This window comes from Cebus imitator, unplaced genomic scaffold (genome assembly GCF_001604975.1).
Source record: "Cebus imitator isolate Cc_AM_T3 unplaced genomic scaffold, Cebus_imitator-1.0 Scaffold693, whole genome shotgun sequence".
Classification (NCBI taxonomy): domain Eukaryota; kingdom Metazoa; phylum Chordata; class Mammalia; order Primates; family Cebidae; genus Cebus; species Cebus imitator.
This window is the reverse complement of record NW_016108008.1, coordinates 218087-243829: the sequence shown is the minus strand read 5'-3', so window position 1 is coordinate 243829 and position 25743 is coordinate 218087. Positions and strand designations below refer to the sequence as shown.

At 37.3% G+C, this 25743-nt stretch overlaps 1 protein-coding gene across 7 annotated transcripts in view; it reads left to right on the top strand.

Moving 5' to 3' along the window:
• The window catches only part of PDE4B (phosphodiesterase 4B), a 446198-nt gene that overhangs the window by 407692 nt on the left and 12763 nt on the right, over positions 1-25743 (top strand). For 6 of the 7 annotated variants that reach the window (XM_017518639.1, XM_017518640.2, XM_037734954.1 and 3 more), the window contains one exon: positions 20315-20408. In XM_017518639.1, coding sequence (XP_017374128.1) covers positions 20315-20408 — 94 coding nt within the window. Of the gene's footprint in view, positions 1-18492; positions 19683-20314; positions 20409-25743 lie in introns of those variants that run through there. The other variant, XM_017518644.2, reaches the window with a different exon arrangement.

Below are 25743 nucleotides of genomic sequence, written 5' to 3'. Positions count from 1 at the left end.
AGGGCGTGTTGGTTCACACCTACAATCCCAGCTCTTTGGGAGGTCGAGGCAGGTGGATTGCTTGAGCCCAGGATTTCGAGATAAAGCAATGCAAACATTTTTGTGGCCACCAGAAAGAAATTGATCTATACCAGTTGATTGGGAACTGAATTATCCATGGCAAAAAAAAAAAAAATACCATTCCATATTCAGTTTTAAATGTTATTGAAATTATCCGAGATTTCCATCCAAGTTGACATTTTAAAACTTTATCATGATCATCCCTCCCATTACTTATATGGCTGTATTTTGCTTACCCTCACCAACTAAGGGGCCAGGGTAAGTCTCTGATTTGCAGATCTGGAAGTGATGTGAAGACATGTTATAGAGGGAGTGTACTTAGCAGCAGCATCCACTACATTTTTGCAGAAATCTGTGTTCCTAGTTCTGTTCCAGCTAAGTGCCCACTAAGTTTTGTTCACAATATCTGATCTTAACAATGGTGATAGGTGAAATCGTGTTATGCTGAGGGGTATTTGGGAATTATGTAAGTGCTGTCTACATGCAACTGGTGGAGAGTTAACAGTGTTTGGTGGAGGAAAAGCAAGCATCTTTCATCTTTACTTCATCTAGGTAGGGTGGTGCTTTTTTTGTTTGTTTCTTTTCCTTAATCCCTTAAGTTTTGAAGAAAACTGAGTGACTCAAAGATCCTAAAAGACTTTCTCAAATGTACTTCACAGCCCAGACAGAGAGTTAGATAAGGAACTGCCTCTGTGACTTACAAAAACATCGTCTTTTCTGGCCCAAATTTCTCTAATCCCTTCATGCTGGCCATAGGCCAAATAGAATTCCAGAATTTTAGAGAACAGTGCAGCCAGGTAGGTTAGTCTTGTAAATTATTTTCCTCCAAGAATTACTAGAAGATGGAGTAGGTTAGTAGAAGATTTTACGAGGCAATGGTATTGTTATTTAAGATGAAAGGGATGTCTAGTTAACCTTCTGCCAGCTGCCCAATTCTATTCGACGTGTTAGAGCTAGCCGTTTCCCTTAATGGCAGATTGCCTTCTTAGAATCGTTGGTTAATTTTTGTTTTTCAATTTTCATTGCCTCCTAAATTAGAAGAATTGTCTTACACTTCAGTGAAACGTATTAGAGCATGAGTTCCTCAGTGGCAAACAGTCAGATGTTTTGAAAACAGGATGCTTTGGCTCTGCATTATAAAAAGAGGAACGGAAAGAGAAACAGTACAGAAAGGAAGAAAGCAAATAGCCTCAGCAGGGTCCCCAGTCCAGCAACGGCAGAAACTGTGACCTATCTTCCTGACCTTCACTGTGGCTCAGTTCCTGACCTCGTGTCACCAAAGCCAACCGACGTCATTAGAGGAGGATAGGAGGAATGGCGCAGCTGCTGTGAGGGTGACTAGAATTTCCTGTCTCCTTCCTGACAGACGCAGTCAGAAAAGTACAGGGTTGCAACAACAGTGGCTGAGGAAGGACCAACCCAGAACAATCCCAGGGAGGCGTAATTGTGACTGACGGGGAATGGGGAGGTGTTCCTTCCCTCATTGTACTGAGAAACCTAGTCTCTCACCTAGAATTTTCAGGTAACAAACATCAAAGGGGGCATTCTTACCCAGCATGCTAAATGTTTTTCAGAAGATGAACATACCGTGGTATTCAGAAAGGAGCTATGTTCAAGCAACTAGTTACTGTCTTCACTTCCCCCACAAGCTCCCTCCACTGCCCTTTTCGCTCTCCATTGGTTTTGCTCTGGGCTGTTTTATATGCAGTACAAAGGTTGGGTGCTGCTGGGTGAAAATGGGTATTCTGTTGTTGAAAAGAGCGGCCCTGTGTACTCGTACTTTTTTTTTTAGAATGAAGCATTAGGACCTAGGACTTCAGTCAATGTTTGCCAAGATAGGAATGGGAGATAGATGGCCCTTTTTCTCTTAAGGCATTGTGAAGTCCTACAGATAACCATCTTGGGGAAGTGAGTCCTCCTGGCTATGCAGGCTTATTTTTCCAGTTCTTCAGGTGTGGCCGTGCTAGAGTACTAAACACAGAGCACAAAGACAGCTAATTGCCAGTGCTCTTGGGTGTGCAGGGTAAAGTCACACAATTCTACCAGCCGGAGCCAGCTGGGAATCAGGCTACATGACACTGGATGGTGATCATGGCAGGCTGATTGCCCTAATGAGAGGTGAACCATTTTGTATTTAACTGAATAATCAGTAACTATGGAAAATGCTAGGTCCAGCAGAACTGATAGGAAATAGATCTTTACTGGCCAATTGATTCATCTTAGAACCCTGTCAGAGAGAAGGAAGGCAGGTGCTCAGTCCTTGAAAGGAATATTCATGCCACTTTTGCCTAAAATGTAATGATATGGTTATAGCAGTACTGCATCTAGCATAAGATGGATCCTTTTCCTGGGCCCTGTGCTTTAATCAGAGGGCCTTAGCCTGGACTTCCTCCTGCCCTCCGCCCCAGGAAGTGAGGAGGTCCCTAGAGATGGGAAGGCATGGGGAAAGAAGAGGGCCAACCTATATCCAAGGATTTCAAGAATTCTAAATTCAACCTGACCTTCCAGGCTATTATGGAGGGTTATCTGTCCAGGGAGGGGTAAAGGAGATAGTTTAATGTATATCTTTGTATATTTAGACTTATGGTTTGTGGCCCCACACGTTAGCGGTGACCAGCATTAGAGAGCAGAGTAGAATTAAAATCAGTTCTGATAGCCAGGTGGGCACTCATACTTTTTTTGGTTCAACTTTTCTCTCTTTACTGCTCAGGTTTGTGTAGAATAAATTAGGGAGGCAGCAAAATAAAGTGAAAATAACCTGGGAATAAGCCATGAGCTTGAGTTCTACCTCTGCCTTTGCTTAGGTATAGTATTAGAGACAATAAACCCATTTGTAATCTTTCCATTTTCTATTCTATAAAACAAAACTGTTGGGAAAAAAAACAGCTTTTCTGTTTATTGATTGAATAATATTAGTAAACAACAGAACAACCTTTACAGGCGTATGCAGACATTGTGCTAAGTTCTTTACCTCATTCTGTGATCAATGTTCACAGTAACTCTTTGAAATACGTACTAATATTATTCCTGCCTTACAGATGAGTAAAGTGAGGCTGTGAAAGTTGAAATAACTTGCCTAAGGTAAATCATAGAGTCAGGATTCATACCCAGTCCATCTGACTTACCATTAGTGATGCCAATGAGGCATATAAAGTTAGAAAAATGTTTAGAGTTATTTAGTAATTCTTCTAAGGGGATTTTGGATTGGTTGGTGGTTGATCTTGTTCTTTCAACTGTGGCAAGCATTAGTGAGATCTGGTTCAAATTTGTATTCCATAGCTACCATACTCACAACCTCTAGCCATTCATTGCCCTAGGCCCAGTCTTCTTGCCTGGGAAGCAGTGTCTACTGACATAGATAAGGGGAAAGAACAATCACAATTATAGAAAATGGTTATAAAGTGCTCATAAAATGCAAATAACAGTATTAAACTAATCCACTGCCTATTTCAGATCAGTTTGCTAACTTCAATATCTGTTTCTTAAAATTATCTGACATGGCTTAAGATAAGATAGTAAAGGTTTGTTTAAAGGACTTTTGACTACCCCCAAATTCCCTTTTTCCCTGCTTCTCAAAATAAAAATGAAAATGGAGATAAGCTATTCTTTTTTTTTGAGACGGAGATTTACTCTTGTTGCCCAGGCTGGAGTGCAATGGTGCTATCTCAGCTCACTGCAACCTCCATATCCTGAGTTCAAGTGATTCTCCTGCCTCGGCCTCCCAAGTAGCTAGGATTACAGGTGCCCACCACCACACCCAGCTAATATTTTGTATTTTTCCTAGAGACAGGGTTTTACCATGTTGGCCAGGCTGGTCTTGAACTCCTGACCCCAGGTGATCCACTGGCCTCATCCTCTCAAAGTGCTGGGATTACAGCAGTGAGCCAGAATGCCCTACCTATTTTTAAAAAATTTATATTATCATTCAAATGATTGGGGCAATTTCATTATACGCCACAACCTTTCCAAGGCATTGAACATGACCAAAAAATAGAGAATTAATGCTTCAGCAATATATAGGGAAATTTTTGGAAGTAACATGACTGTTTTCCTTGGGCTTTGTCTTCAAATGAAGATGAAAAAGAAGATTAAGATATTTATTCTTTGTCATTGTTTCAGTTACTCTTTATATGACAAAGTGGAGTTTTATTAGTGAGTATTAGTATTAGTACAATTCAGTATTCCAAGTTCTAGTCTTCTCAAAACTTAGCAAATCAAAGGGTTTGAAAGTTATTTGGTGCTTTGTAATAAGTTGATTTGTAACCTGTTTTGTTTTATTTAAATTGTTCTTCACTAGTTTTAACAGAACCATTTCATTTACTCAATAGTAATCCAGAGCCAATCTTTCTGCCTAACTCACATGAAATCCCCAAGTGAGCAAGTCTCTAAAAAGCAAGCAGAAATGAAGTGAGAGGCCATTACCTTTGATTGTTTTACCTCTGGCTAGCTGATAAGAGAGAATAATAGTCTCAAAATCTGATAAATAAATCATTGTGAGGGGAGCCTCTTTCTCCACGTTGGGGAAAAAATAATAGCTATGTTTAAAGTGTCAAATATAAATGTAGAACACTAGTCTTGAAAATTAGAATTCATCACATTAACAGAATATATGTTTGGTCTCCATTTTTTAATACTTCTTTCTCATCTTTTAAAAATTTTTTAGTTTTCTTTTTAGCATATATCCCAGTCTAAAAGGCTCCTAGGTTCTATGTCATTGTTATATATGAAATAAAAACCAAGAGTGGACCTTATATTTGCAGTATTCTTCCAAAACATTTTTCTTCTGAGTAAAAGTGTGCTCAACAAGTGGAGATAGCTCAGACATCTGGAAGCAAGGACTTCCTAAACAAGAAGATGCCAGGGCAAATTTGTGCCACAGTCAACAGGTTTCACACTCTTGAAGGCACAGTGCCAATGTGCTTTCCTGCGCATCCTTTCTCTCTAGCATTTTTCAGGGACCTACCAGCCCTTCTCTGTCTTGCCCACTCGTACGTGATATTTCCCTCAAGTGGTGCCAAACTGTTTAGTCTCTTGGATATTTCACTGTAATTTCCTTTGTTTGATTTACTTTAAAGTAGCCAAGTGCTTCCACAAAGAAAGGACTGTTAAGTTATTTAGAAATCAAGAAGACAGTAAAACTCCTGTTTCTATTGTTTCTGTTTTGGGAAGTGCCTGATATTTTTTTCCTCTTGTGGAGTAGATTTTGAAGCTATTAATCATGCCATTTTGTTCATCAGTCACCTTCTTCCTTCTGCTTATGACTTGCAATTTTAAAACATACCGCTTTTGAAATCTAGAACCCCTAAAGATTGAAGTTTAGCAAATTTATTAAAATAAAATGCATCTTCATCGCTCACTTTCATCTTCTAATTTTTTTAGCTACTCAAAATAATCATAATTTTTAAATTAATTGTTAAATACTTTGCATGGCCACCTCTCCTCACTCTTTGCTAACAGCATAATGTATAACGTTACACCTTTAAGGAATTATAAAAGTGAAATTTGAATACAGATACCAGGATGTAAAAATTACTAAGCCAATCTTTAAATTTTAGGTTTAGGACAAGAGGCAGTGGCATTTGATATCTGAAAAGGTGGATTTAAAATAGTTGTTTTAGAAATAAAATAATAAAAAGAGAAATTATCATTAAATCAAAATATATTTCCAACTCAATTATATAGGCTTTGCTAAAGCCAATCAGACAGGGTACAGGGAAGTATTAATTTGTCAGCTATCTACTGTCTTTGTTCACTATTGATGATGAAATTTGATAAACCAAAAAGATCTAAACATTTTCTTTCCAGTTACAGTTTTACATGGTTACATTAGGCAAAGTCCTAGAAGAGAGCCTTAAGTATTATTACCTATTTCTATTTGAGGTCATTTTATAGATGAGAAAATGAGATATGGCTTTTGCCACTAAAAAAAGTGAGGATTAAAGTACCTAACATACTCCAAATAACTTTGTAAAATATGAGGCACAATATAAATGAAAAGTAATTTTATTATGGCATGACTTCTCCAAAGTCTTAAGGTGAATTAGTAGATTAAGGTATTAAAATGTAGGTCTGATCATAAATCTGGCTAACTGTTCATCTTCAGCAAAAGTCTAAATATGTTTGAGAAAGACATGGGACATTTCCTCTTTCGTTCACATTGACTTTTAGCTTTCTCATTCTTCATTTACGTTTCTTGAGTAAAAGGTATACATAAGTGTCTTAATAATTGCAAGTAAAGAGAACTAATTTAGTATGCCTGAAAATTTAGTGATCAAAACATAGCAAGAGCTAGTTGAAGTGAGTTACTTTAAATGGCCCTGGTTTTAATTTCAAAATTTTTAAAAAGCCTTAAATTTTTGAGGCTTTTGATTGGTGTTTGCTTTCTCACTAATTCCAATGCCAAAGTTTAGGTAGTAAAAATACCCTGTGGTTAGTGTAATTGCCCTTGACTTCTTTCTATTTCTTTCTTTCCTCTCTCTGAAACCGAAGATGATAAACTGGAAAGTTTTACCACTGGGATTGGTGAGCCTTGTGTTCTCTCTGCCACTTTGCAGAGATGTTAGCATGGAAAGTTGAACTCGAGATAGTGATTTTAGTGATAGACCCTCTCCCTACACCCTAGAATGCTTCTGCCCAATTAACTGGATTATGTATAGCTCTCACAACTCAAATATAATTTCTTGACTCTTGAATCGCATTACCAAGATCCTAGTGGACTTAGGTACAATGGTGTTGGCAGCTACCTATTGAGAAATAATATAAATGTAATTAATGCCTTGTAAATATTTTAAATCAAGTAAGTCTAATTTACAGCATACAGAGACACATTTTAATGTATTTAGCTAACCTAAAATGAGTCTTAGTACTTGTAGACCCCTGAGTTAAGCCAATACTGCAAATATTTTGCCATAAAGTTTGGATAAATAATAAACTATTAATATAATAATTTTAAATGTGGGGAAAAATCATGAGAAAATGACTCGGGGAATTGATCATCTTGGGATAATGTTCATAAGGGAAATTATTCCTAGAAGATCCTTGACAGTCTAATGTTAGCTTTTTTTGTCTCCATAATTTCTAATCATTATTTATGTTATGAAGTAGAACAAAGTAAAAGAAAATTCCTTAGCATGTAATGTAAGAAATGAAAAGAACATTTCTAATTCTTAGTGAGTAAGAAAGCTTAGTGTTTTGACTATTGGAATAAGATATAGAAAATGTGAATTAAAAAGCTAAAAGGAGGCTGGGTGCAGTGGCTCACGCCCGTAATCCCAGCACTTTGGGAAGCCAAGGTGGGTGGATCACTTGACATCAGGAGTTTGAGGCCAGGCTGGCCAACATGGTGAAACTCTGTCTCTAATTAAAAAAAAAAAAAAAAAAAATTAGCTAGGCGTGGTGGCACGCACTGTAATTCTAGCTGCTCAAGAGGCTGAGGCAGGCTTGAAACCTGGAGGCAGAGGTGGCAGTAAGCCGAGATCACATCCACTGCACTGCAGCCTGAGCAACAAGAGCAAAACTCTGTCAAAAAAAAGATAAAATGAGGCCAGGCCAGTGGCTCACATCTGTAATCCCAGCACTTTGGAAGGCCTAGGAGGGAGAATCACTTGAGGTAAGGAGTTCGAGACCAGCCTGGCCAATGCAGAGAAATTCTGACTCTACTAGAAATACAAAAATTAGCCAGGCACCATGGTGTGTACCTGTAGTTCCAGCTACTGGGGTGGCTGAGGCACAAGAGTTGCTTAAGCCCCGCAGGAGGAGGTTGTAGTGCACCAAGATGGCACTGCACTTCTGCACTCCAGCCTGGGCAGTGGGAGTGAAACCCTGTCTTAAAAAATAAATAAATAAGAAGAAAAAGAAAAGAAAACATAAGCCGAAATGGAGATTTTACTGAGGGAAAATACATTTAAGGGCTAGGAGAATCATTTGAGTATAAGAAAGGAATGGCACAGATTTTTTAAGAGACAAAAATTTCTAGTAAAATTTTTAGTAGCCGATTTAAACAGTGGATTTCCAACTTCCTCTCTACCCGCAATGTCAGGAAACCTATGGAAAATGTAGTTTAAAAATATCAGTAGGAGCTTTATCATCACTTGAGAATAAAGAAATACATCATCATCATATTCCTTGCCTAGAAAACTTCCCCTCGGCTCAAGTATGTCATCAGATCAGACCCTGTGCTATGATTCTTCTCCTAGGACACCAAACGCTGGGGCTTTTTTGAAACCCTGCCTTAGCTATCCTAACTTCCATAACATTTTCATAGACCATCCTCTTACCTATCTTATCAATTAATACCATAGCTAACATTTTAGTTATCTGAGATTTTATTTATATCTGCTCAGATTGCAAGTTGTGAATGTTTGAGACTCCACTTTCCTTGCAGGATTCTAGCTAAAACATGGCAAGGAGGCATAAATCTTTTTCTGTTTAATTGTAAGGATGGAAGTGAAAAGCAAAGAAAGTTTTTGTCAGTTGGTGGTAGTTGAGTTTGGGTTTACTTTTAAAAGCTGTCTGCAATTTTCTTGGTCATTTAAGAAATGTGTTGATGTGGGGACTTTTAATAGACCATCTTGCTTTTAAACAATGCTGGGATGGGTAATGACCTCATTGGTGGGCACAGCACAATAATAAAGATGGAAAATTTTTTTTAGTATTTTCCAAAAATGTAAAGTTATGGAATATTCTTAGACTATCCAATGACAATATGCATTTCCGGTATACTTTTGTGTGATGGTGAGAAGCTAGAGACCTTCTACTGGGTCAGTAATGAAATGGACTCCAACTCCCACTCTGGATCTTTCACTCATAATCCACAAGGATTAATTTAACCAGCCAGATGCTACCCATTTGCCAAGCTGAAAGGACACAGTGCCCTCCCTGCCTGTAGCCCTTGTCTGTTGTAATTGCTACTGCTGGCTCCATTCTATAAGTGAGTCAGATGATTTAGATACATATATGTTTACTAATGCAATGAGTATGTTTTTCTTGGCCAGGCCCAGTATATTATTTGTGTTCTTGACAGAGAGAGCTATCACTGGAGTTTTTTCCTGTTGTGTTTTAACACTCAGGAACTGGTTGTGCAAAACTTGTTTGCATCTTTTTTGTGTATTGCATGGGAGTGTCCTTGAGAACACCTTGTCAAGATTTACTAGTATTATTTTTTTAAATATTTAAAAATCAGTATCATTTAATTTCAGTGAATTTGCTTCAATTTATTGGAATTAATTACAAATACTTTTGTACTTATACTTTCTTTTATATATTTAAAGTATTAAGATAAAATTATTGCCTAATGCTGTATTATATGTCTGACATAGTAAAATTTGCAAACTCAGAAAGGTCACATATTGCTTATTAAGACTCTTTAGGGCCCTAAATACAGTGCTGAAATAGAAAAACCTTGTCAAAAATAAGAAAGTAGGAAAAGACTCTCTTTGTTTTAAAAAAGTTAAATACATTGGGTTGAGCTATTTTTTGTAAAGTTAATAAAGGAGGAATAGAGATTAGGAAAAATTCAGGAAATTCCGATCACTGCTCTTCAGATTTAACCACATGATCCAGGACTTCATTTTCCCAGAAAACTCCACATCTGCCCAAGGGAACATTAGTTATGAGACAATGCAGAGATGTCTAAGGCTTATTTCCTCACTTAAAATTCATTTGCTCTCAAAGTTTCCTGTGGTACCAGGATAGAGCATTAAAAGAGTTATTCTCTTTAAGTTATAGCTATTTCTTATTTGCATTTTGTTAGATCCAATGTAGCATGGTACTGAAACATATTTGAAGTGTCCCCTCCTGCATACACAGTGCTCTCACTTGTGTTCTCATATGACACTCACCCTGAGGAAGATCTCACGTTGTATCCCCGTTTTCAGATGTGAAACTGACGTTCAGGAAAGATAATCGATTTATCCAAATCCTTTACCTACTAAATGCAGGACTTAGAGTCAAATCTTGTTCTCTTTTCTCAAAAGTTGAATAATTTAAAAATAAAAGTTAAAGGGAAATCCACAGTGTAATGTATTATATTCTTGTATAACTTGTTAACAAAACATATCATCATAGAATTTTAAAGCTAGAAGTCAACCAAGTCTTGTTTTTCAGACCTCAGTTTAGATATCATCTCTTTAAAAAGACCTTCTGTAATTACCGTAACTCAGCAGCTTGTTGGTTTTACAATATACTATCACAATTTATGGTTTCTGGTTTTGATCATGGAACTTGGTTTTTACTTACATCTTTCATTAGACTGTAACGTTACTGAAGACATAAATTGTGTCTACCTTGTTCACCAGCAAAGCCCCAGCAGTTAGAATAGCTTCAGGCACATGGTAGGCATTAGAATAAATACTTTTTGATCAATTGCATGAGGTTCAGAAACTTAATCTAATCTGTTCAGGACCAAGTATTTGTTAGTGGCAAATCCATTAGAACCCTGGAATCCTGTTTCCTGTTGTGCTGCAACGGCTACATGCCTGCCATGCCTAATTCCAGCTTCCCAATTGTTAGGTTGCATGAGAAATCCTCATCTGGTTCCCAGTGACTCCCCAAAGTACCCTGAAAAAAAGGAAAACTTACTCCTTCCCTTCTCCTTCATCCAAAGTCAGACAACAAAGAACAAAGTTGTGAGGGACAAATGCTTTCTTCTGTGAGCAGAAATGGTTTTGGTTAAGGTTTTTGTTTGTTTGGTTGGCTTTTGGTTCAGTTTTGCACTATTTGGCTTACCATCCTCTCAAAAAGTCTGCATCCTGTGGGCAAGAATCTAAGCCCTTCAGAGACTGGCATTGGCTATTCCACACTCTTTGGAGAGCCTACTTAGGAGCACATGTGTCAGTAACTTTGCCATTCTCCATATGTGCTGGAGAATAGCAGCCTAATTATCTGCCATTGCTTGGTTATGTTTTTTGTTCCTAGCATATTGGTGACACTCCTCTCACCTCAGCCACATATTCAGTTAATTCATATGTGTTACCACATTGGTTTCAACTGTGAAAATCTGAGCCAAAATACTTGTTACAGTTATCCTTATGTCAGGCAGATTTTGGTCATTCATGGCTTTTAATCAATAGATTAAAAATTGTAAAGTGTCTTAATTTGAGAAAATTGGCTAAGCCAAGGAAGTATGAATGGATAGTTACCAACAGCTGGATTTCTCCAAACAGACTGTTTTGTATAGTATGGCTTAAACATAAGGCCATGTTGAGTTATGGAGGTTTTCATTTGACTTGCTTCATCTATCTTTCTGACAATTCTGGTTTAGACTTCTTAGACTGGTGAATAATCTAAATGTCAACCAGAGAGTCTGAACTTCTATGAGTAACTCATGTGTCACATAATCTGTGTGACATAGCACTGCGTCACACCTGCAGCAGCATACTACCGCTGTCAACAATGAAAAGAAAGGTGTTTAGGTATCAAAGAACCAACTGAAACTTCCACCCAAAAGCAAATCCAAAGTGAGAAAGGTGCCATGAGCTCATTTTAAAATTTTAAATTATTTAAATTATTTTAAAATTTACAGATAAAACCAACTTCAAGTACAAATTCTGCAGAAGAAGGAGCACATACTAGGTCTCAGTCACCTTGTGAGCCACTTTACATTTGTTATCCCTAATCTTCCCATTTCAAAGATAGAAAATTTTAGTCTCTAAGAGACTCAATGATTTGCCAAGTTTCTTAGACTAAGTTACAGTACGTATATTTTATTTCCAGATTCAGTTGACTCTTCAGATGCTCCTATGTCATGCTATTATGATGCTGGTTTAGCTGCAACTCTGGTAAGGCAAACCTGCAACCAGCACCTCCTCTACTTCGTGTTTGCAGTAGAAGCTGCCTTTACAAAGCTTCCATGAACCCAAGAAACCTATATATCTTGGGGTATATTGTCATTCAAAGCATCTCTCCATCTCTTCTAAATTATGATAACTAATAATAGAAAAAAATACATAACAAGCATAACTACCTTTTTAAATAGGATAAAATTACATAAGACGTAGCTTGTGTCTATGAAATTTATGTCTATTTTATAACTACGTTATGAAACTATTTTTGTCTTTTATAGTTTAAAAATACGTGCAAACCGCCAATCTGTAACAGATTTTTCTCAATTTGCCAGTGCATACTCTAGCCTAGGGATTAATGAAATATCAAAACAGATAGTAATATATACATTTTCAGGGAACAAAAGGGTGGGTCTATGTAGCCCAAAGTTTTTTTAAATTTATTTGATAGACCCTAGAGTTGATCTTGAAAATTGCCAGATTAGTAGGCTGTCCCAGCCCTGAGAAACCACTAATCCTGAAGCACCAATTCCCAGGGCAGGTTTGGAAGCACTCCATTGTTTTTCACCTCAAGAGCTGTATGAAAGTCACTAGCTGAAATCCACACAATTACTATTAAACACAATGTATTCTACATGATTCTTTTAGGGGGTGGAGTAATAATCTCAAAAACAAGCTATGGTAGATTTTTGTAGCTGCAAAAAATATTAGATAATTTAATAAGGCAGGATTTAAAACAACCTAAGAGGTACTATAGACTCAAAATGAAATTCAGTTCTTAAAGAGAATCATGACCAATACGTATGAGTTATGAAAAGAAAGTAGAATATTTGGGTTGTAGTTTCCCTGTTCTGTGTAACTACTTTCAGGTCAGATATGAAGGTCCCAAAACATAGGTCCTATTTTTCACTAGTCAGGAAAGGACACTAGACTGCATGGTCTATGGTCTGACCCACGAAAAGTCTTCTGATTGTTGAAAAATACTATACGTTGTAGAGCTTCTAGCTGTGAAATGTTTCAAAAGAAACATTTAGCCATCGACTTTGGAATCATATTAATGTCCTGTGGTCTTAGAATTGGCTCTAGAAGTTTTCAGTTAAATATTAGCCATTATACCTGCACACAAAAAAAGTTGTAGAAAGGCTTAAATGGAAAAACAAAAGAGTAAATGAATAATGTACTTTAATTCCTTGATTTTTTAAATTTTTCTCAGTTACTGTGATAATTTTTGTCGTCTGTTGAAAAAGGCTTCTGCTATATTTAATTATCACACCATCATCTCAAGTCTTCAAAATTCCTTTTTTTTTTTTTTTTGGTTTTTTTTTTTTTTTTTTTTTTTTTTTTTTTTTTTTTTTTGGTCTTCCTCTATTAACAGACAGATTAAAAGGGAAGGGTCAAGTATATGAAATAAAATTGTGAAGCTCCAGGAACAGTTTTAGGTCTTATGTTTCTCATTGGACGAAAAGGCTTCTGTCAAAAAGAAAAGTTCGAAAATTTTAAATTATCTGAAAATACATAGTGCCCCTAAAACTAGCATATATATGAGTGTATGGCCTGGAAATCCCATCTCTTCATAGGCTATTAGGACATGCAGTATCAGAACCATATTTACAGAAAAAAAAAAAAAAAGATAAAGAAAATTGTTGTTTATCTGAAATTCAAATTTAACTGGGTGCCCTGAATTTTTATTTGCTAAATCTGGCAACCTTATATATGTGGAAACATACATATAGTTTATAAATATTATATATGTAGTTTAAAATGCATAGTGAATGTATCAGTCTTTAGGTATAGTTACAGTATTTTTTGTCCATTTGATTATTACACCACTACAGCAACTTTCAGAGTTCAGACAATGTTCAATCATGAGAAATTGCTGTAAACATTCTTATGAGAATCACTTTGGGTCTAGGAAATGTCAGTTTTTTTGGTGTTTCAATAATGTGTGTTATATCGTCTCTTGAGAAGTTTTCAGAAATTCTGAGAAAAAAATGGACAGCATAAAAGGGTTAGATAGATAGGAAGAAATATCTAACAATTTGGAGAGCTGTTCAAGCCCTAATCTCAAGTTGTTGAGTAGATATATTCAAATTTGTTTGATCTTTTGATATTTTTCAATTCTGAATTAAGGCACTGATGGTTTTTCTCTGCTTTGCCTTTTAATATGTCACTTAAGCAGATACTTGTCCTTTAACCAGTAAGTAGAATTGAGTCTACTTCTGCTTCATCCTAATTTTCGATGCGGAATAATAGTAGATGTATTCATGCGTGGTTTTCATTAGATACTTACTTATTGATTACTACATCTCTGGGCAGTTAAGAAAAGAATCACTCAACTCTAATATGTTTAGAAGAGATTCTTTCTGATTTGGCACAGGGACAGTGAGAATGACCTCACTGTGTTTGTCCCCTGGCACATCAAAGGTTTGCTGCAGGTGTTAGTACAGAAGAACTTGTTTGCTAAGATGACCCATTATGGAACTCTAGCTGATTAAGCAGATATTAACGGACAATTGCATGTCCATTATTACTTCTTTGACCATATTGCCAACTCAACTCAATTTCACTTGCTTTTCAAATAAGACAAACCTGTCAATAAAGAAACTGGACATCAAGTTTCAAAAGATTGGTAGAGTTTATAGGGAAATGCAAAAAGGAGGGAAGAGATGATACACACATTGTCAAATATTCTGAAATGGTAAGAATTGTGGAAATTGTAAGTTTCGTAAGGAGTTTTAGACAAAGGACACTATAGCCCCATTTTGTTTTTTCTTTTTCATTTTAGACTTAGATTTGCTTTACTTCTTTGGGTCTTCATTTCTTCCCATGCAAAATATCTGTACGTCAAAAGGAAGGTTAGAGGTTAGCCATTTTACCACTAAAGAAACTGAGCTCCAAGAAGTTAGCTTACCCACGATTACACTTGTGGTTAGCGCCAGAGCTAAGACAAGGATAAACTCTGTTGACTTCATTTCTCACTAAACTGTACCACTGCAGTTTCAACTTCTTTCTACCACTGCCAGCATTCTGTGCCTTCAGGAGGAATTTTCAGCCTCTTCACTTTCCTGATGCCCAGGAATTCTTTTTAAGTTATATGACTAACAAAGTATAAAATATGAGTCAAGAGTTAGTCCCTAATAAAGTCATTGTGACTTTAATGACTTCGGCAGTTGTTTCATACTGCAAAAACAGGAAAATCCCACACAATAAGGCGCCTGTCTAACAGCTGGGCTCCTGCGTAGAAGGCCACCCACAAGAGTAACTAACTGCTGGGGCTGCCTTCCTCTCTTTGACACCTTTTTATCCCGTTCTTACTGTTTTCCCCTATTGATCTCATGAGGTTATCAATGAGAGGAAGGTACCCACTTTAGCTAGTCTTTAATAGGCTGAAGAATAGTTTTGATCACTTAGGATTCACTCCTAAGTGATTTTCAGTTCACCTTCAATAGGCCTAACTTAGTCTTAGAAGTAGCTCTTTGATGGGCTTTATACTAGCTTCCTTATCACTCTTCTGGATTGTTTTATTCTCAAAAACATAAAATCGCCAAATTTTAGATGTGAGAACACCCCGCAATCATTCCAGTTCACTCCTCCTTTGTGATTAGTTTAACTAAAAACTCATTATCAAGATAGTACCTATCTTGCCTATGGATCTTGTGTAAAGCTCAAACTAGTTCTCCCATGAGAAATATAGAAAAGTAAGGAAGTGTCCTATCAATTCAGAAGAAACTGGCTCAGAAGAAATAATCTCTGTATGCAGTGTTGAAACTAAAATAAAACAGAAGCCATCAAACAAAATGTTCCTACCAAGTGTAATTGAATTTCAGCTTTTGTTACTTATTCTCTACTTTTAAAATGACTTTTCACTATTAAAGGAACTTATTCAAAAAAAATCAGACAATTTTATAGAAAAGGTATATTCTAGGCAAATAATATTAAATCACTTATATAGAAAATATACATACTTTTCAAAAAATAGCTGCAATTTCTAGCAGTGTATGTGAATCTCGTGTTGGGCATCACCTTAAGAAGGCATTAGAGGAATTTTTATTACTAAGAGTTCATTCATAAACTTTGCTTGTCTGTGTTGAAAAGGGGCATTGGTCATTTACTCTGGGGACATTATTTCTAGGTAGGCTCTGACAGGGTTTTCTTGTGAAGGCAGATTCTTAGGAAAAATAGTATCTGTGTACATGAGACAGTAGAGACACATTTATCTTTAAAATGGTGTGTTCCTGTTTATGGATTTCTCTACTGCATTTGATAAAGTAAATAACACCCATTTCCTTTCAATTCAGTAACTCCTTGGGACACAGTTTTACCCAGGAGCTATTTTACCTTCAAATCTGGACAAAACATGTAACTTAATAAATAGAGAGACTCCAAAAGTCTTAGACTATAAAACTCTGAGAAATGATAAATGCTGCTCTTCCTTTACGGTCTGAAGCATTTTCAGTTTGAGTTGTTTTCCTCAGTCATGTAGAGGGAGTTTTGTTTTCTGGGAAGTCTTGGTTGCTGGTAAATAATGTGTCCAAACTGTAGGAGGCAGCCACAAAATTTATTATACAGTATAAAAGGTTAGGGTTGAAAGGCTGAGATCCTAAAATCATGCATCATTCTCATTTTACACATGAGAGGTGATGTGACTACACAGGAGAGTGAGAGCTGAGACTGAAAAGTCAAGATCCGTCTACTGCTACTGTGGCTGCCTCTGGCTCACCAGAAACACTCCTATGTGGGAGTCAGATGCTAAAAGCCCAACTAAGCCTAGATCCTCGACTGTCTCCTCAGGCTTAACCTCAAACATAACTCGTATCTATTCTATTTCTTAATGTGTCTCATCACACAGTTAAACACTAGTCATACTAACTGGACTCTACATAAACTAGAATGTAAAAGATACCCTTCCACCCCCAGCCCCCCACTGTCTGCTCCTTGAAGGCCATTTCTGCCTTTCTTAGTTGTACAGAGCCCAACATAAATGGGCCCTTCATAAGTGCTTTTTGATGAGAGCAATGATTGCCTTTCTCAGTGTGGTTGGGCCCTCCCTTATGGAGAAGGGAAACCAACAGTCGTTGCTAAGCAACATTAAAGGACTAGGTTAGTTTCTGACACCAAGTGACCTCCATCTGCATACTTCGCCATGTTTTGTGTTTTACGGTTGCCTTGAGATGACTTTGCTTTTTGGTAGCATTACCATGCGCTTAGCAAAGGCTTATAGAAGAACTACTTTAGACCTCGGAAGAAGGAAGGTGATATTCATCTGTTAATGTTTTACATGGGTACACTGATCCCTTTGGTAAACTATACGAGAAAGGTGAGGAGTTTGGTTTATTTTCACCCCGCAGCTGTGAGCCACCTCCCTGATCTCATATTGGATGTGATTGACAGTGTATCCTAACAGGGTCCTATGGCAATGGGAGGCTGTAGAAAGAAAATAAACAGAGAAGTCTTTCCTCTTACAGCCTTTTATGATTCAATTTGTACCTGCCCCTATCTTCTGAGCAGAGATGCTGATACAGCTAATAAAGAATGGGCCCTATTCTCTCCAGACTATTTGCTGTTGTGGTTAAACAACATGCCCTAAAATACCTATTTCTACTAGAATGAAAGCTGATTAAAAGCAGGAGAAGAATTTTTGTTTGTTCCTTTGTTATTGTTGTTGTTTTCACTGCTATATCATCACTGTTTTCCCTGAACATTTTAGGTATTCAATAAATAGTGGGAAAATAAATGAAAAAAAGGGCATTATTGAACTAACACAAACCTAATTGACTCTAAAATGTTCCCAAGTATTTCAGAGAGACTAAAGGAGGCAAAATGAGACGATTGTTTGAGCGTTACATTTGACTAAGTCTAGTGCAGAGAAAATTATGGAAGAAATTATCTGTCTCTAAGCTTTTTGCAAGATATTTTTACGATGATCCAAGTAAAGTTTACCTGTCTGCCAAAATTCAGTTTATCAGTCAGAGCATATAAACCTGTCTTCTCCAGCTTCTGAGTCTGCAGCGTGCCTGTCTTTTGAGGATTAAAATGAGAGGTGATTGTGACTGAGCAGTTGTGTCTTTAAAAATAAATAATTTGGAATTCATGCGATTCACCTGGAGTTCAAAATTGCACAGAGGTTCAATAAGTAAAACATTCTAGCTGAGATGATTGATTCAGAGATGCCTAGTTACTAACATATTGTATAATGGGAAACACACACACATATGCAAGCAGGGTTACCCAGAAAGAGGGTGATTGGACATCTTTGAGAACAATGCATGGTGCGGTGAGCCAGCAGGCAGAAATACTGACTTGCATTGGCTTCACTTCCAAAAGCAAGGTCTCCTAGGCACAGGCGATGGCAGGACCCAGGGCGTGGATACTTGAAATAAAGCTATTGTTGGATGCGGATGCTCATTTGAAAGGGGAATGCCTCACAGGAAAAAGAGCCAATTGCAAGTTGGGGCTGTTGCCATGGTGCTTTGCTATTCCTTCAACTTGTTATAAATGAAATCCTGGGAGTCCAGGGGTAGGGTAACCTGGGGAGAGATGAGGTAAATGAGATGAGCCTGGGGGCAGGAATCCCACTGCGGTAAAGCTCTAGTGTTTCCTCTTGCGTGTGCTCTAAGGCTGACAGGAGAAGGGAGGGGCTGGGAAGAAGGGAGGGAGAAAACTGCCGGGAAGGAATGACTTTCGCAGCATGCCCGGGATTGCTAAGATAAAATAAAAATTAATTTAAATCCTCAGATTTCTAATGTGAATTGGAAGATGTAACACTAAATATCAAACAAGCATAGTCACTCATAACCCCAAGTAATTCACCATTCTTTCGGTAAATGAATGTTCATATTTCCTAACACACTCTCAATACTGGATGGAAAGGTGAAAAGAGTTTAATACATTTGTCTTATGCAATCCAACATGCATATTAATGAGCTGACGAAGGTAGAAACTTGCAGGCTGCATAGGAAGTACTTTTCAAATGAAATAAATTAATTTCATTCCCATTCATTTTACTATGAAAAGAGGCTAAGTGCATTGGCATACGTTTGGTATACAACAAGTAATCCTCCAAAAAGCTAGTTTTCAAAAATTCTTGCGTACCGGCAGCCTAGTCTGAAAACAGCGACAGTCCTAACCTTTTCGAAATGTTTGTTTAAGTGTTCAGAAGTCGGTTAATCAAATGCATCATCACTTTGATCAATTAGAGCGGCTGGATTTTTGTGCAGAGGCTGCATCTGCAGAATTCTGGTCTGCAGTGGAGAGAGAGGGTTAAGGAACACCTAGTTGAAATGGGGGAGGGTACCGACTTCAGATTTACTTAAATATTCATGGGGCTTCCTCCATTTTAATCTTCTCCTTTTTAAAAGATGGCTGTGTTTCCTAGTCTGGTAATTCCTCAGGAAAGAAGAATTGCTTCTTCCTTGCAGAGTTCAGCTGAGTAGGACTAATGTAGAGTGGAAACCCCTTCGGCCACCAGGACTATTCATAATTCATAAGTGCTTCAAACCAGCCAGCTGAATACATTTGGACAGGCTCTTGCTCCTTCGTGCAATTCCTGATTTCATTACTCTCTTCTGCCAGGAAATAAGCGAGGAGCATAGGCTTCTTGCAAGAATGGAGTGCGAAGATGGGCTTTGTTTGGCTTAGGAAATGCCATACATTTTGGAGGTTTTGTCTTTTCTAAGTTTTGATTATTTTGTCACTGGATCTGCAGGGCTTTCCTGATCCTTTCGGGATTGCTCTCTCAGAACTGTGAATTCTTTCAAAGGGATTTGTGGATTGTGGCAAAGAGAGCATTCCAAAATGCCTGAGGCAAATTATTTGTTATCTGTATCTTGGGGTTACATCAAGGTGGGTTAATTTAATTGTGTTCTGTGTCTTTGACAAAATGTGAAACATTTACCTCTGTGTGTTTTCTGTGAAGTAGAGGACATCTGTAATGATTTAATTTGTGTGTTCATTTAACCCACTGGGACCTCTTATTTTGAAAGAAGAGCATGTTATTTTACATTTTATTTCAGTGTACTATGCTGTGTTTTAAATGTATTCTTTTTACTTAACTCTGTTTTTTAAAAGATGCTTTTTTCTTTTCTTTTTTCCTTAAACTTTTCACATATAATCTCCTGTCACCAAATAGGTTATTAAGTTATATTTTAGAGGTAATTTCTGACAAATATATTTTTAAAAGTAGTTACAGTTTCAAGTGGAGTGATCTTGACCTCTATTAAAATTCCTTTTCCTATGTTTGCATCTTCAAAAGTAATCAAATGTTAATTCTAAGAAATCTTAAGAAAACCTCTTTTCCTAAAGTGACGTTGGAATAATTTCAAATTGAAGAGATATATTTTGTAGACACAGTGTTATTTATCTAATGTTGTCTGCTCATCCAGTCTCTTGATTCCTGGACAGTAAAGTTGGAAACACTTAAAGTGAACATTTGCTCTTTTTAAAGTGTTTAATGCATTTTTGTTCTTTATAAACAGTTCAAAAGAATGCTGAACCGGGAGCTGACACACCTCTCAGAGATGAGCCGATCAGGGAACCAGGTGTCTGAATACATTTCAAATACTTTCTTAGGTAAGATATTAACTGGAAAAAAACCTGTTTTATAACTGGGGTTTTCAGAATTAATTTCTACAACCTATCAAGGACATCCCCATGTGAATTTGGGATGGAGCTGAGTCATAGAAAAAATCCATTTAACATAATAACTAAGGCCAGTCTTCAAAAGAAAAAAAAAAATAAGCAGGAAGATCATCATGTTTTTGAAAAGAAGAATTAAAATACCCATCCAAGAGAGAGGGTTATTATGGGCTAATTGTATTTAAACGCCTTGTCTGCCTGCCCACTTCCATCTTTGCTAAGACCTCTGAAGTAATGAGGGAAATCCAATCACCCAAGCCCTAGAGGCAGTGCCATTGGCTCCTCTGACAGGGTACTCTTTCAGTTCTTTCAATAACTGGGCTTTGAGCAAAAGGTTTCCTCTATGATGTTTTGAAGGGTATGTGGCTGAAGAATAATTCTATAGTGATTTGGTCTGTGAGAATAAGCTTTGGAAATACTTTGGCTATTGCTTAGCTAAGTTATTTAGGATGGTAAGGGGGAGAATTTTAATATTATCTGAAGGATTTCATCTTCTGCAAGCAGCCTCATTATCTTCCCAATCTGATACTTTATCTATTGTCTGTTGTTACATTACTGGTATTTAACACATGATATTGACCAAAAAGGATTACACGAATTGTCCTCAACTATTGTCATGCATGTTATTTGATTATCTGGGATTTTTAAATTCGGACTTAAAGGCAACTATTGTATAATGAACCTATTTGGACTGTTTTGATTTAAGAAGTCCTACAGAACCTGCAAGTCTGTACATCAAAATAACTGGATGGCATTTAGATTCCGATTCTGTTGCATCCTCTCTTCTTTTTGGCATAGCCATATAGCATTAAATCAATGAGCATTTTCCTTGATGCCTTATTGAAACAAATACCTCTTCTGGTTTTATTTCTAAAATCAATCCTATTTCTCTAACACCAAAGCAGTTCTTGCTATCAGCAGATCAATCAGCCCTCTCTTTGAGCAGCCTCATGCAGAGCTTACTGTATTACTCTGCAGCAGATGGTCACCAGACATGATTATCAAGTGCCTTTCTGTTTCTAGTATGTGAATTTCTGCAGCACATGATTTTCTTCAGCTGCAGTTGCAACACCTTTGTCAAAGAACAAAGGAGAAGAATTTTCATCCATCCTAGCTCCCACAGGTGCCTAGAATCTAACTCTACAGAAAACATTACACACTGATCGTTTTCTTCTCTCTTTATCCCTTTGAAGACAGGGATCTTCTGCAGAGCAATTTCAGATATACCCTGGCCTGTGTAACGCCCAATTATTTTTCATTAGCTGGGAGCTGTTTTAGGGACATTTTACCAGTTAATGACTGTGGGAGATGAGAATAAAATCAATACTGCAAGAATCCATTTTTGTCTTCCTAAGCATTGCATTTTAAAATATGAGGGCTTGAGGACTTCTCAGAAGAGACTCTTACTACTGGAGTTAAAGTTATATGAAATCTCTGAAACCTTAATCATCCAAGACTGGACCTAAGCAGTCTTCTTGCTTTATAGTCTCTTTCAGTAGCTGCTTACCAAGGACAACAAGAATATCTTAGTCTACTAATTAATCTTTTTTATCATTATAGGCAACCAAGAAAGAAAGTTGATAAGATAATAAATATAATTCATTCCTCAGAGTAGAAAAAAATAAAAAGGAAAATTTAAAAAGATACTAAATATGAGCTCTCAGTCTCAACACTGTCTTAAGATCAGGCAAACGTCAACTCTTTCTTGCCTATTCTACTTGCTATTTACGTAGATCTCTTGAGGAAAATCAGTCATTTGGCTTCTCATTGTTCTAAAAATTAAATTCAAGAGCAAATTGTTGAGGAAGATTATTAGAATCTCAATATTTACAGACTCTTAGCATTAGGAGGGTGGTGTATGTGAGTAGGTGTATGTGTTTGAGGGTGTATGTGGTAAACCCCATGAAACAGAATGGACAGGCAGATTAGAATTTTAAATGTTTTTGAGAAAACAGAGAAAGAAAAAAACCTATCATATTACAAAAGATGCATCAGTTGCCTCACCTGTAAAGTGGGAGCACTGGTATATGACATCTCATATCCCTTCCAAATCTAATTTCCTATGACTCTGATATGAACTGAGTTTATCAGTTTTGCTAAAAGACATGCCTGGCCACCTAGATTCTCTGTGGTGAACCCTAGGCTTGTAATTTGACAATCTTAAAAAACAAACACATGAAGCTTGTTTCCAGACTGCCTATGCAGAGCATGGAACTTTCAGTCTTAACCTGTGAGCATGGTGAATGTGCCTGGAAGACCATGAAGCCTTCTTCATAAACTTACAGATCTCCAAGGGAACCTAAAACCTTGTAGTCTAATTCTCTCATTTTATAGGAGAGAAAACAGGGGGGACCAGAGGGATGAAGTAACTTGACCAAGATCGCTTGGCTAATATTTTCCTCAGTCAGAAGTAGGACTTAGCTCTCTTGACATCTAGACCTAAATACCTTGTCAATTCTTTAACAAGGAAAGAAGGCTGTTAGGAATGCAGAACATATAGAAGAAAATCAAATAAGGACTCTTAAGTAATACGTATAATATTTTGGCAACAAGTCCTTAGGAATCAGGATGGTTGGACCTAAAAATAAAATGTTTACTAACAGGCTGGGTGTGGTGGCTCATGCCTGTAATCCCGGCAATTTCGGAGACCGAGGTAGGCAGATCACTTGAGGTCAGGAGTTTGAGACCAGCCTGACCAACATGGTGAAATTCTGCCTCTATTAAAAACACAAAAATAGCTGGGCATGTTGGTGCATGCCTGTAGTACCAGCTACTCAGGAGGCTGAGGCAGGAGAATCACTTGAACCCAAGAGAAGGAGGTTGCAGTGAGCCAAAATCGCGCCATTGCACTCCAGACTTGGCGACAAGAGGGAAACTGTGTCAAAAAAAATGTTTATTAACAGTTTCCAATAATCGGAAAGGTCCTTGTAAGACCATAGCAACCATCCCAGTGAGCACAAAATAGATCTTACTAATTTACCTTAAACCTGAAGAGCAATATCTCAATAGTAGCCATTAAATGTTAAAAATGTGTCATCCAGGGAGGAGGGAAATCCCTTAATCTAGAGATATGTGAAACTTGTGTTGTTCCTATCTTTAAAAAAAAGTGGTGCAGGGGGACAGGGAGAAAGGCCGGCAGCAGACTCTATTTGCCAGTCCAGACACTCACTGATGCTGTCGTATAATGGGGTACTGGTTGCTGGTACAAGGGGAAATAGAAGTGTCTAATTTCAGGGGAAATAAAGCAGGACCTGAGGAGGAGGAGAATAAATAATGCAAGATTTTTAGATGTTATATTACAATTAGTTAATATTTTCATGAACAGAGAAAAGTCATCCTTTTAAATCCTCTACTTACCATCTCAAAAGCTAGAACTTAGAATTTTCAAGATGCAAGGAAAAGAGCTTAGGAATTTTGCATAATTGAGAAGTGTAATCTAGCAAGACATGAACCTCAGATTATGCCAGTAACAGAATTTAGACGAGACTAATTTTTGTATCTGCTTTTTATTTGTTTTATACTAGCCAACTGTTTGCCCACTGTATTCTGACCATTCCATAAATGTAAATTCACTCACTGTTTATTGTGATTTTTTTGAGTCTGAATTTCCAATTATTTCCACACTGTGCTGGCTAAGCATTTAATAGAGGAAATTCAGAATAGGGAAACCTATCAGTTGTTCCAATGCCTGCATAGGGAAACACCCATTAATGTCAAGTTGGCACTCTTTGTGAATAACAGTCATCTTCTTTACTGCAGTGTTCCAGACACAGTAGTGGTTCAGCTCAGTTACTCACTGGCGCAGTGAATCTTTAATTAAACAAAGGGAAAAAGCTGCTAGTCTTACTAGAAATGGTTATATGTGCAGTGACACAGGAGAATCCAAGAGCCTTTTTAACCAGAGGTAAAGAATGGTGGTTAGAAAGGCAGGTCCTATTATGGCCTTTCATTTTAGCAAAAAGTAGTATAATAGACGTTAAAGTGACAGGGAAAAAAGTAATTTCAAAATAATTTAATATATAGTTTCTATGCCAGAGATTGTGTGGCAGGAAAGAGATTTTTAACAGGAACCTCAAGGCCTGGGTTCTATGCTATTAAATCACTGTGCCTGGAACAAAGTGATTGCAAAATAAATATCTGTTAAATAAATTGCCCTTTGAGCTTGGGCAAGTTGCTGACTTCATCTGAAAAATGAGAGTGTGGGATTGTTATTGGTTCTCAAACCTGGCTCTGATTATCCAAGTCACTCGGGAATCTTTTTAAAAAATACTGATTCAGTAGGGTTGGGTGGGGTTGTAAATCTGTATTTTTCTGAAGTTTCCTGGGTGCTTGCGATGGTGGACTAGGTTGGAAACCCCTCAACTAATTGAGATGACCACTAAAATTCCTTCCTAAGCAAAAGTCATAGGCTTGTGAGTGTAGGTGCTTGCGGAACCCAGGGACAATATCGAGACGTTAGGGATGGAGAATTCCCTTGCTTCAGCCCCACAGAGAAGTAGTGAGGTGTACACAAAGCTCGTACTGTCTCACCGTGCTTGCTTTGCTCTGATGAAGTGTCCACAGGGACCTATGAGCAGCCAGAGGTCTCTGGGGAAAACATGTGACTGTGCCATTATCTGCAAAAGTCTGAAAGCAAATCGTCTAGATCCCAGAATGCCATCTGGGAGCATGTCATTTTCACTGTAAGTAGCAGTGATAAATGTACGTACTTTTGAAAGCTGCATTAACTCTTTCAGACACAGAGTATCATTTAGTTCAGTGAAGTAGTAGTTATGCAATTTAAGAAATGATTGCCTCTGTGCACTCATTTGTTAATGAGTGGCATCCCTGTGGCCTGAAAGAGTTAATGCATTTTTCTCAGAAGTACTCAGGATACAGCTCCCTGTGAAGTGAAATGGCATATTTGATTGCTGATATTTTTAATAGCACAATGTAAAGGAAAGAGCTTCTATAAGCAGGTAGGCACTTTTTTTTTCACCAATCCTAGCTCTACTGTTACTTTGTTGTAACATAATTTTTAAAAATATTATGAGGTATCATAAATACTTAATAACCTTAAATATGTTAATAAGTATAATGCATATTACAAATGAGAGGCCTTATTATTATTTATTAGTAGAATTAATGGGCATAAGGCATGAAATAAACTGAAATTATAGTCTTCCTCTAACCTCAGTGGTAATAAACCAAACCCTTAAAGTAATTGTTTAAAAATTATGAACCACTTATATTTCTAACATATATACTGCTCATTTAAACTGAGCCCTTG